This window comes from Poromitra crassiceps, assembly GCF_964638095.1.
Source record: "Poromitra crassiceps genome assembly, chromosome: 29".
In the NCBI taxonomy this organism is placed as follows: Eukaryota; Metazoa; Chordata; class Actinopteri; order Beryciformes; family Melamphaidae; genus Poromitra; species Poromitra crassiceps.
Window position 1 is genome coordinate 8,485,319 of NC_139641.1, and position 15,505 is coordinate 8,500,823.

The following is a 15,505-nucleotide window of genomic DNA, read 5'->3' on the forward strand; positions in this document are numbered from 1 at the left end:
CGATACGATTTTAACAATATTTTTTTAAACTTGAATAATGACAATATATGACTGGAAAAGTAGTATTTTATTTGAAATCCACAAATACAAAACATGCTGTTGTGGGAAATTGTTATTACAATAACAACTAGAAAAAACATGAGATTGGAGATAAGGCTTATCTTGAAATAGAATGAGTTACACCGTCACTTAGATTTACTTTGAACTAAAAGGTTTCTCAGCAGTATAAATTCTCATTATGCATCTTCAGTTTTTCTTCAAACTCAAACAACAAGACTTTTCTTAGTCTATTTTTTATGCATCTTCAGTTTTTCCTGTCAAGTAAACAGTTTTGCCAGAAACTCAATTGAATGGTTTCTCTCCTGTATAACTTCTCATGTGTCTCTTCAGAGACTTGTTCAACTGAACTACTTTCCACACATTGAACTTCAACAAACAAAGACGTTTCTTTGTCTATTTTTGAAAAAAAAAAAAAAAAAAAAATCACGATATGAGATTTCATCTCAACGATACATATCGTGACGTTTTACTATCGCGAAATTTCGTGGGACGATATATTGTGACACCCCTAGTAGATATAGATATTAGATATATATAGATATATAATAATAATATCTCCAGCACAGTCTTCAGATGAAAAGACGTATTTATGAGCAGCGTTGAGCTTTCTAACCCCGACATCGAGAAGCTATGAACCCTTCTTCTCAAGTGTGTGGCTTTGAAATGTTTCTGTGGCACTTTGTAAATACGTGCGTATCACTGATTTAGACAGCTTGGGAGCCAAAGTCGCATGCACGTCTATGTAGGCACACTGGACTCTTTCTGGGTAGCTAGCATTAGCATAGCTAGCAGAAGGAGTACCAAACGGGGCTACAGAGGACCGAGCTGTTCGCCAGAGGTGGATCAAGAATATTAACAGAAAGGACTTTGTTCCCAATAACAGTCGTAAATCTAACGTTGGTTCACCTCATAATGAGTAGCATGCAGCTGCCTAGCCTAAGCTAACAGTGATTATGACATGGCTTATGTCAACATTATGATGGTTGTTGATGGACTGTGAATATCGGACAGGTCCCTTCAGAATGATGTGTTCATCATCTGGTAGAGTGTGCTATATTTGGACCAATCCATCCCGAGCTCAGGTCATTTTGACCCTCTATGAGAGACCTGTAGTTGGCATTCTGTTGCTCATCACAAGCCAGGCGATTAATAACATACTCTTGAATACCTATAAAAAACACATTCATATATATATTTTTTTTATCTTGATTGTTTATGCTAGCTAGCTAGTTACAGTAACGTTAACATTAGCATGTTTACACAATAACGTCACTTGAAATGCGGCTCGTTAAGTGGTCTTCTTTCCACTATTTACAATTTGAATAATTACTATCCCCATCCATAATAAGGTCGTACCTTCATCAGTAACTGGGGGCTACTGTCTCACGTTATCAATCCAGCTCATGACGCTGTCATTCATTTGGCATAGCGTTACTGCAGTCTGCAACAGCCAGCAGCACAGTCTACCTGCCACCGCAGTAATGGCGGCGCCACTAGATGGCGCACTACACAAATTGGCCGGCGGATTCGTGTATATCGGATTTGCTTTGATTAAAACATGACTTCAGGGGTCTTCAAAGAATCAAGTGAAAAGGTCCCACTGTCCTAAACGAGCCAGTGAGTCCCTCCTAGCTGCAGGCGGCGCTCTCTGTAGCTGACCCTTGACCTCTGACCTCCCCACCCCAGGCCACGGACCTGTTTGTGGATGAGTCCAGTCTGACGGGGGAGACGACCCCCAGCTCCAAGTCCACCTCCCCCCAGCCGGCTGCCCCCCACGGAGACATCGCCTCCCGCAGCAACCTGGCCTTCATGGGGACACTAGTGCGCTGTGGCAAGGCCAAGGTACTGCACCCTAACACACCACCCAAAACACTGTATCAGTCACTATGTTTACACAGACTGCAATATTCTGATATTAACCCCATTATGTAGGGGTGCACCGATCGATCGGCACACAATCTGTATCGGCCGATTTGGACCTCAAATATGTGATCTGCTGTTTCCGATATTCCTTTATTGTCGCCGATCGCATAGCCGATCATGCTGCACGTGAGAAACATGAGGCAGCCCATTTTCATGTCTTCAATGTCCATCGTTTAACTTTCATATTGTGCTCTAACGTTTATATCATTGTGTTGCAAAGCACACGCTTTGCTTTGTACTATAAGGCGCACCTGAATATAAGCCGCAGCAGCTAAATTGAATGATTGTTATATAAGCCTCACTGGACTAAGCCGCAGGTGTTTTAATGTTTAAAACTGGTCAGGAGGAGGCATAGCGCCTGCCTGTAACAGAGATCTCCGTGTCTTATCAGCGGAGACCGTTTTGAGTCCGATGAACAAATCAATCAAAAACACTTCACTACGTCCAAGGCTACAAGATTCGTTTCATTCCATTGAATTTGGCAGCGCGGACGAAACATGGGTGGAACGAAACATGCAAATTACATGTTTTGCATCCTCATCGTCGTAACACAGCCAGTTCTCCATCTTTTGAAGCATGATGTTAGATTACAACGAGCTAGTTGTGTGGCTTAGCCTTCCAAAATGTTGCCGTTAAGTTTTTAGAATGTAATACATAGAATTGGGAACGTTACATTAAATTTCATTCAGACTGTGTTTCTGGCTCAATCGCCGACATTTTTCCCCCAGGAGCGAGGGAGGGAGGGTGGGAGGAGGGAGGGTGTTTTACAGTAGTGGCTGATAGAGCGTAGTGGCACAGTGCTCCAAGCAGGTCGCGAGGCACATTTTTTGTCCACACACCACACCAGACTGTCAACACACCCCTTGCGTCTTTGAATCACACACATCAGCTGGTGATGAGCAGACTCAGCAGAGAGAAGTTACCTCCAGTCCTCCCGCCTACTGAGGCATTTGCATGCTGTTAAGTCTGTGTTTGATCCATATTTGCGTGTATCCTCCTAACGTTAATAGCTCCGGTTAGCTTTAGCCACTTTAGCTTAATCGATAAAATAGTTAACTTGGGTCGAAGTTATTTTTCTTGTGTAACAGGGAAATCCCGGAAAATTTAGTATTTTTGTTGAGTGAACTGAACTGCATTGAACTGGTAACATGGAAATCCCGAAGTGGAATGAGTTTTGTTCTTTTATAAACTGAACTGAGGGAACTGGACTGAACTACTAGCCATTTAGTTCAACACAGTCTTGTGCTCCAATTATCTCACACACAAAAAATCATGTTGGCGGTTTCCTTTAGCCTACAAAATATAAAATATTGATGTAGGAAAAAAAAAGAAAATGTGCTGCACTTTCAATTTGATGCATGAAATGTAGGCCTATATGTAAAATGGAAACTGTTCTATAATAGACTGCTATAGCTGCTTACAAAATAAATAAATAAATATATATATATATATATATCGGTAATCGGTAATCGGTGATCGGTCGATGATCGGTTGGGCAGATATTTCTCATAGGTGATCGGCAATCGGTGATCGGTGGCAAAAAACGTGATCGGTGCACCCCTACTATTATGACAATATTAATATTAAGACACTGCCATGTAAACCGCATGTTCTGATGACCTTAAAGTCAAAAGGACTGCAAGTAGCGTGTGGGTCGGAGATGTTTGAGTCTGAAAACAAATCTTGTCTGAGATGACACGGTTGAGAGGCGGGACCATAATAGCGTGTCGATGATTTGATTTGACAATTCTGGGGACTGGCTTTGGCATTGGCCAATCCTGGCATGTACTCGTGGCCTTTTTTTTTTACGCAAGACATATTGTGAACAGGAGACTGTCCAACAGTGCTTTAAAAGTCTGAACTTGTCTGATTTTAAGGCCTTAAAAATAAAGAATAGTTTAGTACCCACATGTCTCTTATTTGTCTCTCTGCTCAACTCTCCGCCTATTAGGGCTGTCAATCTTCCTCTATAATCCAATTTGATTTTCAGTGGCTTCATTATTTTAATATGCAATTTTTATTAGATTTTTTAAATACCGGTACATTTTTAATTAATAAAAATTTAAGCGATAAAAAAGTACAATTTTGTTTCAGTCCGGGTGAAATGTTATGTCTCTCCTGATTCTAAACATGGTTGAATCGCTTGGTTTGACCAAGTAAAACTAGTATTTTTATAAGCATTTTACGAAATATAGATGGAAAAATGAATGGCGGATGAAATCCCTTGGTTTGTATGCTGAACGCAGAAGAGGATGTGACTTTGGCGCTGTTACAGTATGCCATCCCATGAATGCAGGCTATTAAAAACAATCTGACATAATGTTTGTAAGTAACGTTACAATTAAATCCCTACACGGAACTTTTAAACTGGCTATGAAATACTGCCTCTATGAGCAAATGAGCATCAGCGGGGGGTTGCATATTTCCTTATCATTATATGCCTGTGCAACGTTCAGTCAGGATCGTAGTAGGCTGTAGCGGAGGAAAGCAGCCGGGCAGTGAAACCTTTCCCGACCAGTTGCCAGGAAACTCTTGGCTGCATGTGGCTGGTCTTTTTTCTCTCTCAAACAATTGAAAACGACCGTATTGTTTGCTGATCAAGGAGATAGATTTTATCCCACCAGAGGCCTGAGGGCAGCAAGTAAAAGACTGCAGGAAATAACAGAGAGTTTGGGGGAGGTATGCTCAAGGGATGGGCATTTCTAGCAAAAACGCTATTCGAAATTCGCTGGCCAAAGTCGACTTTTAATCGAAATTCGAATAATAATAAAAATGTAAAAAAAATTAAAAATGTTATATATATTTATTTTTTTATGAGTGAAATGTTGCATTGTCTTCCCTGATTCTAAGTCTAAGGCTTTATTAATTAATAGAAAAAGCTTTTGCTGTGGATTTTTAGCTCAAACAAGCATTGCACCACTGAAGTAAAGAACATGTTACATGACATTGACATTTTCGAAAATAAAAAACAGTTTTGACAATCATGAGTGGTTCATTAAATATTTAGTAGGCTCAGGTCTGAGTGCCAAAGGGGTGCCAAAGTCACCCCCTCTCCCTCTTCATGGGATTTCATCCGCCATTCATTTTTCCATAAACCTTGCTTAAAATGCTTATAAAAATTGTTTTACTTGCTCAAACCAAGCGATTCGACTATACTTAGAATCAGGGGAGACAATGCAACATTTCACTCACACAAAAAAATATATAATAATAATAAAAAATAATCAATAATAAAAGTCGACCTTGATAATAACAACGATTATTCGTATGCTCCACTAAACATCTCCCCCTCAAGCCCAATACTCCCGAGTTGAGGTGCAAACCGCGCGTACGAGCACGTGTGAAGAGAGGGAGAGGGGAGAGAAGCATCCTTAATGCATTGCGAGCTCACCTATATCCAGATCCAGACTCAGAAAACTTTAATCATTCACCACATGTGACAAAATTAGGGGTGCACCGATCACGTTTTTTGCCACCGATCACCGATTGCCGATCACCTATGAGAAATATCTGCCCAACCGATCATCGACCGATCACCGATTACCGATTACCGATCACCGATATATATATATATACGCCCTGGGGTGTCCGTAAAAACACGAGGCAGGAGACAGATGGGAGTTCAACCGTTTAGTTGTCAGTTCTCTTCAGTACAGTACAGCAGTATAGGCTCTTTACAGCATTATGACAGGAATAGTAGGATTGTGTGTGGTCTGGAAAAAGGAGGCAATAAAATATACAAACAGGTCAGTAACCAAGCTTGCTGTTATATAGGCCAATTATAGTGATAATTAACAACTAATAATATATAAATGATAATTAGGTAAACTGTAAGTCAGTTACTCTTAAACACCAGTCTTGAACCATGACTAAAGCCAAAGAGCTCCCACTCATAGAACCGGGGTTATGCACAATAACCGTCATACATTGGGATCCGCATCGAACGAACATCAAAACGACCCGCCCATCGAGGCCGAGTTACAGTGTTATAATTAGCAGCACTATGAGTGCGATCTACATAATGGTGACAGGGTTACATGACGGGAGAAACAACAGAATCACAAGCTACACACGAGCTAAACTCCATCTGAGTAGTGGCATTAATTAGCGCAACAGACAATCAAACCGCAAGTGCACGCCTAAACAAACGTTATTGCAATGATTGCAGGTAGATCGATCTAAAACCAAAAGGGAATGCAATACAGGAATATTAACATAATAATGACTTACTGGTTGGTCATATACGCACACATGGAAGAAGGGGATTAGAACATGTTCAACTGTCCAAAGAAAGGAAGAAAGTCCGTCTGAACGGAGCGCACATCCACATACTCAGCCGCACACTTTCGCTTCCTTCAAAGTGCCCGCGGGAACATCAATGCTTGCGTGGAAATTGTCTGTGTGTGCGCGTGCACTACCCCGACTACCACAGTACCACCGTGTCAATCTGGGACTTTAATACACACGGACTTAACAGCATGCAAATGCCTCGGTAGGCGGGAGGAATGGAGGTAACTTCTCTCTGCTGAGTCTGCTCTAATCACCAGCTGATTTGTGTGATTCAAAGACACAAGGGGTGTGTTGACAGTCTGGTGCGGTGTGTGCATGGAGGTGAGTACACTGACGAAAGCAAAGCGTGTGCTTTGCAACACAATGATATAAACGTTAGAGCACAAATATGAAAGTTAAACGATAGACATTGAAGACATGAAAATGGGCTGCCTCATGTTTCTCACGTGCAGCATGATCGGCTATGCGATCGGCAACATTAAAGGAATATCGGAAACAGCAGATCACATATTTGAGGTCCAAATCGGCCGATACAGATTGCGTGCCGATCGATCGGTGCACCCCTAGACAAAATGATTTGTTTTTACATGCTGGTTGGCCAAGGCGAGACGGACAAGATGTGCCCCGTATATATATACCGTATATATATATATATATATATATATATATATATATATATATATATATAAGCAATATCACACGAGAGGGAGTGAGGTTGTTGGCTAATATCGGCACTGCTGTGATTCGGTCGAACATAAGATAATAAGATAATCACAGCAGTGCCGATATTAGACAACAACCGCATGACCTCGAGTGTGATATTGCTTTTATACAACAGTTCTATTAAACAAAGCTGATTAAAAAATGACAAAAAGCGGAGAAAATTTATGATTTCTCTATTTATTCCTCCGCCAACAAAAATAGTTCCCTCAGCTTTCTGCTTTGCCGAAAATATAGCCTAATCAGCCTAATTAACTGCAGACTGTCTACTTTACTACTGTCTACTCTACAGCTGTGAACCGTTTTGTTGATTAGAGCAGCTGTGAAGCGGAGTGATCTACACACAGTGAAGCGCCAGTGCATTATCATGAAATATTGGCACTGGTAGGATCCCTCTTGTCCAATCAAATTGCCCGGCCGGAACTAACTGTTGTATATATATATATGTGTGTGTATATGTATATGTGTGTGTATATATATGTGTGTGTATATATGTGTTTATACAACAGGTAGTTCCGGCCGAGCAATATATATATATATATATATATATATATATATATATATCCTATCCTATATATATATATATATATAAACGTAAAAGAAACAATTATAATCAAGTTTTATGAATATTTATGCTAATTGAATTATATTCAAATACCAAAATTAGTTTCAACAGCCCTACCGCCTATAGGCTCACAGTTATGGAGAAAACATGTGAAACTAGAAGTTCTGTGAGAGAACTATTTGTTCTTCTCTATGTACATATTTGACTTTTTGTTTGTTTTGTTTGAGCTGTTAAACTTCTGTCTCATCCCCTGCTCTTTGGTGTCCCTCAGGGCATCGTCATAGGAACGGGAGAGAACTCAGAGTTTGGGGAAGTGTTCAAGATGATGCAAGCAGAGGAGGTACGCTTTGTTTCTGGTCTGCTGGTAAAGGAAACATTGAAAATTAAAATTATGCAGTGTGTGTGACGCTAAGCTAACTAGCATAGCACAGTGTGTGTGATGCTAAGCTAACTAGCATAGGAGCTAGTGTGGAGCGCATTCTGATGACCCTGATTATTAAAGTAGAGTGCAGTTGTGATGGCCAAAGTTACTTACCGGTATTTGTTTTATTGTCCTTGAGGTTTAATTTAGATGAGTTGTTGAGTTGGACAAATGGTAATAACATTCAAAATTGTACACTATTAGAATTTATTTTCTACTGTCCTTGTTCACACGTTGAGCAGCTTGGTCCATGTGTTGCTCTGTTCTGACTGATTGCATTCTGTATTGAGTTGTGAACATGAACAATATGCAATGTATTTCCATATTATATTCTCACAGTGATTTTGTGTTATTTGTGTTTTTGTAGAACAGCTAACCGCTAACCGTATGCCAATTTAGCATCAGCTCTGTAGCCAAGATTGATGGCGCCTTTTATAACCCTGCTCCACTACAGCCATCAGCTGTCAGCCATCAAAGGAATGAGTTCTTTACTAGCAGTGAAGGATGCTGCGCCCAGAATAACTTTTTTGCAGAGGTTCAATTCTCGATGGCTGATGATGGTTCGCCCTCACTGAAGTTCAGTTGAATTGTTTTCTGGTGAATCCATTCAAAGGTCAGCTGAAGGCAACGCTGGTAGTGGAGCTCCAACATTAGGGCCTGTGTCCACCTAGCGTCTTTTTCCGACGTTAAACGCTGGAAGTGCGCTGGGAAGCGCTGATCCCAGCGCACAATATAACAAGGAAGCCAGTGCCGCTGCTGGCCATTTGGGTGCCCTAAGCGTAATTGTTTTGTGGTGCCCCCCCCCCCCCCCGCCCCGCAAAACTTTCAATAACTGTCAAACGAAAGACTGCATAATCATTCATTATGAATGATACTAGTGTATCTCACATTACATTACATGTGGCAAACAAACAACTGTTAGAATTACTGTACATGTCAGCAAACAAGCGATTGTTAAACTGTACATGCAAGCAGGGACGGACTGGGATCATAATTCAGGCCGGGCATTAGATACCAAGCAGGCCAGGCCGATACGGGCCGACATGCGTGCCGGCGTCCGAAGGGCGGCGGCAAAAAATTTGGGCTGTTTGAAGCCCAATTTGGGCCGTTTGAAGCCAGATTTGGGCCGGTTGAAGCCAGATTTGGGCCGTTTGAAGCCCAATTTGGGCCGTTTGAAGCCCAATTTGGGCCGAGTCCAATTTTACAATGAGATGCACCCACTTTAACCCTGAATAAAGTAATAAAACCACTAGTAAACCAATAGGCGGCGCCTGGCCTGCTGTTCAGTGAGTGGCCTGACTGAGGGCACCAATTTTTTTCCACCAACTCTCACCAGAAATATCAAGTGTCTAGCCAATCTGCTCCCACAATTGAGCCTTTCTGTCTCTGTTGCGATAGTTTCTCCATGATTAAGTTGCCAGAAAAGGAGCACCCGACACCAGCGTCTTTCTGAAAAGTTAAAATATTTTCAGCTGGAAGCGCTGGGAGTCGGGCGCACAAAAACGCCAGAGCGCTCTGAAAATAGACGCTGGGCGCTGCGCACTTTCTCTAGACGTCCGTGTGCGCCCGCATACGCTCTCCCCCCATTGGAAACAACTGAAAATAGACGCCGGACCTGATGAAAAGACGCTAGGTGGACACAGGCCCTTAGGCTGCAGTAATACAAAGAAGAAGAATAAAACCCACTTTCTGAGATGTTGCTTCCTGTCATCATTCACACATAATTTATGTGAATTTCACACAAACGATGTAGAGAAACTGCGACGCTATGAACGCCTGGAATCCTACATTGTGCTCTCTCCATGCAGAATTATTGTTCATGAAACTAAATCACAAAAGTTCATAAAACGGCCAGCGCTGAAATCTGATTGACTGTTGACAGTGGAAACAAGCTTGTTAAGCATGGACATCAACTGGTCGTATTGAGTCTGACTTGGTTATGGTGTTGCTCACAGTCTGAACATATTAGTCAGGCACTTTGAAGACATTTAGATGTTCTAAGTAAAACCTGTGTGTCCTTTGTTTGTTTGTTGTTCTCAGGCTCCTAAAACTCCCTTACAGAAGAGTATGGACCTGCTGGGGAAGCAGCTCTCTCTCTATTCCTTCGGCATCATAGGTAGAGTATGATACCTTTCCACTCACTGATACAGAATCAAGCACACAGCCAGACGTCAAGCAATCTGGAAACCCAGAGTCGATCATTCTGCGACTAATACAACTCTGTGTTGAGCGGATATGTCCGCCCCAAGACCGTAAAAACACCTACAAGCAATCAGCTCCAACTCCGTTCTCGCGTCAGTAAACAATGACAGAAGGAAGAGGAAGTCTCGGCGCGGACGTCTGCTCAACAGCGGAAACCCAGAAATATATTATTAGTAGGGATGTCACAATATATCGTCCCACGATATATCGCGATATCAAAACGTGACAATACGTATCGTTGAGATGAGATCTCATATCGTGAGAAAAAGAAGCTGAACATGGTGGAACACTGATTGCACGCTGGCTCTCCTTTTCATTGCTTTGTTTGAACAGACGAGGGACGTCACAGACACGCGGAGGATGAAAATGGTGAAATGACTCAAATTAGCGTGGAGGACGCCCCCTCGACTTACAAAATCGATCGCGAAAAAATATTGTTAAAATATCGTATCGTATCGTTATCGTGGACCCAATATTGTGTATCGTGAACTGAGTGTATCGTGACACCCCTACTTATTAGTCATCAGACTGATAGACTCTGGATGTCCAGATTGCCCATGAAGCAGCTGGAAGATCAGGCATGACACTACAAAGTAGACCTGCACTATATGAGAGAAATATGCGATGTGCGATAACATTGTTCAATATTGCTATGATGATATGATTTGATATTTTCATTTATATTGCGCCCCTCAGCCAACTTTTACATTGGTCGCAGCCCGAGGGAAAAAATAAATAAATAAAAGAAATGAATAGACAGGACAATGGAGACAGGGAACCAGGCAGACGGACAGACAGAGAACATAAGTACACCTCAGACGCACAACACAACAGCAAAGTAACTCGGTGATCATCTAGAGCGAAAAGGTGGGTTTTAAGCAAGGCCTTGATTAGTTGATGGTAGTTGCAGCAACCCATGTTAAGGGCTTGCCCAGGGCTGGATTCGAACCGCCGGCTTCCAAACACGCTAACCACTACAGGGGTCATCCCTATGTTCCCCGGGTCCTATGTTCCCCGGGTCCTATGTTCCCCGTTTTTAACACTCTCCGTAACATTTGGGGTGTCTATCCGCTATGCCGACCACCCGCAATGCCGACCTTAGGTTTAGGCGTGAGGGGTGGGAGAGGTTAGGTTTTGGGTTAGGGTCTGGGGGAGGTTAGGAAGGGTTTTATGTTCCCCAGTCCCACAAAAACGGGGAACATAGGACCCGGGGGAATATAGGACCCGGGGAACATAGGTACGCTCCCCCACTACACCAAGAGAGCTAGCTCCCTGCTAACCACTGCACCAAGAGAGCTAAGCTCCCTGCTAACCACTGCACCAAGAGAGCTAGCTCCCTGCTAACCACTGCACCAAGAGAGCTAGCTCCCTGCCTAACCACTGCACCAAGAGAGCTAGCTCCCTGCTAACCACTGCACCAAGAGAGCTAGCTCCCTGCTAACCACTGCACCAAGAGAGCTAGCTCCCCGCTAACCACTGCACCAAGAGAGCTAGCTCCCCGCTAACCACTGCACCAAGAGAGCTAGCTCCCCGCTAACCACTGCACCAAGAGAGCTAGCTCCCCGCTAACCACTGCACCAAGAGAGCTAGCTCCCCGCTAACCACTGCACCAAGAGAGCTAGCTCCCCGCTAATGACTCGCATTCATTAGCATATTAGCTACACTCTGTCCCTATGTCTTTCTGCTTTAATACTGCTAACATAGCGACTCCAGCTGAAACTACACACAGCGTGTCTGGGCTTTGGTGGAGGGGTGGAGCTGAAACTACACACAGCGTGTTTGGGCTTTGGTGGAGGGGTGGAGCTGAAACTACACACAGCGTGTCTGGGCTTTGGTGGAGGGGTGGAGCTGAAACTACACACAGTGTGTTTGGGCTTTGGTGGAGGGGTGGAGCTGAAACTACACACAGCGTGTCTGGGCTTTGGTGGAGGGGTGGAGCTGAAACTACACACAGTGTGTCTGGGCTTTGGTGGAGGGGTGGAGCTGAAACTACACACAGTGTGTCTGGGCTTTGGTGGAGGGGTGGAGCTGAAACTACACACAGTGTGTCTGGGCTTTGGTGGAGGGGTGGAGCTGAAACTACACACAGTGTGTTTGGGCTTTGGTGGAGGGGTGGAGCTGAAACTACACACAGTGTGTCTGGGCTTTGGTGGAGGGGTGGAGCTGAAACTACACACAGTGTGTCTGGGCTTTGGTGGAGGGGTGGAGCTGAAACTACACACAGTGTGTTTGGGCTTTGGTGGAGGGGTGGAGCTGAAACTACACACAGTGTGTTTGGGCTTTGGTTGAGGGGTGGAGCTGAAACTACACACAGTGTGTTTGGGCTTTGGTGGAGGGGTGGAGCTGAAACTACACACAGTGTGTTTGGGCTTTGGTGGAGGGGTGGAGCTGAAACTACACACAGTGTGTTTGGGCTTTGGTGGAGGGGTGGAGCTGAAACTACACACAGTGTGTTTGGGCTTTGGTGGAGGGGTGGAGCTGAAACTACACACAGTGTGTTTGGGCTTTGGTGGAGGGGTGGAGCTGAAACTACACACAGCGTGTCTGGGCTTTGGTTGAGCGGTGGAGCGCACCGCTGCAAGGGAAAAGGTGTGCCCTGCATTTATACAACACAAGACTAAACCATTGGCACGTGTAAATAAAATGCTTTTTCTTCCCATTGCGTTCCAGGCAGTCTTTGCGCATGTTCATATACATTATGACGATGACAATGAAAATACAATTCATTGTGCAGCCCTACTACAAAGAGAAGAAAACTCTCCGCACTCAAAAGTACTATTTGTGTTCAGCTAAATGTTGAGTCATTGGATTAGGGCTGTGTTTAAAAAAGCGAGAAAGAAGCCGACAATCGAATCGATCTTCATTTGAATGATCTGGTAATCGATTCATAAAATCCTGAGATCAATCTTTCAATTCACTGTCTGCCTTTTCTCGTGGATGCTTGAGGCTTTAACGCCATTCATCTGGAATCTCGATTTGAAATCTAAATCTAAGTTGGTCATAATAAAAATGATAAAAAGTACATTAATGTAACGGCTTTGGGGTCAATTCAAACAGTCATCATTTTAATAAATTATTAAAATTAGAGGGTTCCTTGTACAATTTACAGCATTAGTTCTCTCTGAGAATCTCTTTCATTTCCAAGCAAAATTGGTGTTGTAACTGAAATATCCCTCGCCGAACCAAATCGGCACCTTGTGAATCGGAATCGAATGGATTTGGGAAATCAGTGGCGATTCCCATCCCTACAATGTTAACCTTTCGAGGCAGCTAGATTCTGGCAAGATCATGAGATCACGATCACACGACAAATCCACGCTCCAATCTATTGTTTTGAATTTGAAGCGCCAGTGGTTCCCACCAATCAGCGTCCAATGAGGCAACTATGGGCGGCCTTCGGTGTGACACCAGCAAGAGTGAGCCCGTGATAGACGGAGGGTTCATCCAATCACCTGCCAGGCATTCTTTTTTTTAAAGTGCCTGCCCTTTGAAACAGTTCACAGATGGTCATGTGAAAACAAACCATCTGGCAGCATCAGGTTACTACAATGTACCTTAGCTGAACAAATAGTCCTTTTACATAGGTATGACAGAGGTGTGTGTGTGTGGGGGGGGGGGGGGGGGGGGGGCTTGTTAATACGTCTGCACTGTCAGCTGTCAGCTCATCACATGACCTCAGGCTCATCACATGACCTCAGGCTCATCACATGACCTCAGGCTGCTCTGTGTGTTTCAGGAGTCATCATGCTGGTGGGCTGGCTGCAGGGTAAACGCATCATGGACATGTTTACTATCGGAGTCAGGTAAACTGACATACACATGCACGCACGTGAACACACACACACACACACACGCGCACACACACACGCGCGCACACACACGCACACACACACACACACATGCACACACACGCACACACAAACACACATACACACACACACATGCACACACACACACACACACACACACACACAATCCAACTACAGCGATTCTACTACTATTCCAACTACTTCTAGTGTGACTTGTATCGATCTGAAATCGGTAGGCAATGCAAATAATCAATGACATTGATACTAAGCTTATAATCTACTAAGCTACTAAGCTTATAAAATACTAAGCTTATAATCTACTAAACTACTAAGCTTATAAAATACTAAGCTTATAAGATACTAAGCTTATAAGCAAATAATCAATTACATTGACACTAAGCTTATGTGCCTTCTATTTAGCATGACAAATATTGTTGTGTGGATGTATTTTTCGCACTTCACAGCTTGAATAGAGGCATTGCACTGAATGTTTATGTAGTTCTTCTTCCAGGATGGCTGCCTGCTGTAACCTAGCAACCTAACCTAACCTAACCTAACCTAACCTTAACCTAACCTAACCTAACCTAACCCTAACCCTAACCTAACCTAACCTAACCCTAACCTAACCTAACCCTAACCCTAACCCTAACCTAACTAACCTAACCCTAACCTAACCTAACCCTAACCTAAACCTAACCCTAACCTAACCTAACCTAACCTAACCTCGCAACTTCGGTTTTTTTTATGGGTCATCGGCTCTTGGAATTGTCTACCATCCCATATTTGTTCGATCAAAGGGAGGGTTGGTTTGAAAAGAATGCTCAGATCCCATCCACACACACACACACACACACACACACACACACACACACACACACACACACACACAAACACACACCATCTCAATCACAATGATGTTTGTCACATCACATTTTCCTCTATGTCTGTCTTCTAAAGTATAGAGTTGTACGGACCATATATTAATATTTGGGTTATTGGCCAGCTAGAGGGCTAGCTGACCATGCTATTTTGTCTGTCTTTGCTTACATTTGCTTTTTATTCTTTCTTCTGTTCTTTTCCATTGTGTTTTTGTATTTTAATGATTGCGTGTCATGTAATGTATATTTTTGTCTTGGACCCCAGGAAGACTAGCTAGCTGTCGTCCAGTGCGGCAGCTAATGGGGATCCTTCTTAACCCATTGATACCTGATGCAACATTTGTGTGTGTATCCCTTTAAGACATGCGTTTCGCGGTCTTAAAGGGATACACACACAAATGAGGGATATACACGCAAATGCTGCATCAGGTATCAATGGGTTAATAAACAAATATAACCAGGCGACGTTTGTAATGTTCCTTCCAAGGAAAACAGTTCACAGTTCCACACTTCTATTATGAAAGTGTGGAAAAGTTCAGAGCAACCCTTTCACTAATTCACTAGAATTAATTCACTAGAATTAATTCACTAGAATTAGTGAGACCAAAAATTGAAGGGGGAACAAAATCAGTGTGAC

General features: G+C 43.1%; 1 protein-coding gene across 1 annotated transcript in view; it reads left to right on the forward strand.

Moving 5' to 3' along the window:
• Positions 1 to 15,505, forward strand: part of LOC310800040 (calcium-transporting ATPase type 2C member 1-like) — a 183,865-nt gene that overhangs the window by 105,780 nt on the left and 62,580 nt on the right. The window contains exons 8-11 of the mRNA XM_083662633.1: positions 1,747 to 1,902; positions 7,830 to 7,898; positions 10,020 to 10,095; positions 13,918 to 13,947. Of these exons, the coding sequence (XP_083518759.1) occupies positions 1,747 to 1,902; positions 7,830 to 7,898; positions 10,020 to 10,095; positions 13,918 to 13,947 (331 nt within the window). The remainder of the gene's footprint in view (positions 1 to 1,746; positions 1,903 to 7,829; positions 7,899 to 10,019; positions 10,096 to 13,917; positions 13,948 to 15,505) is intronic.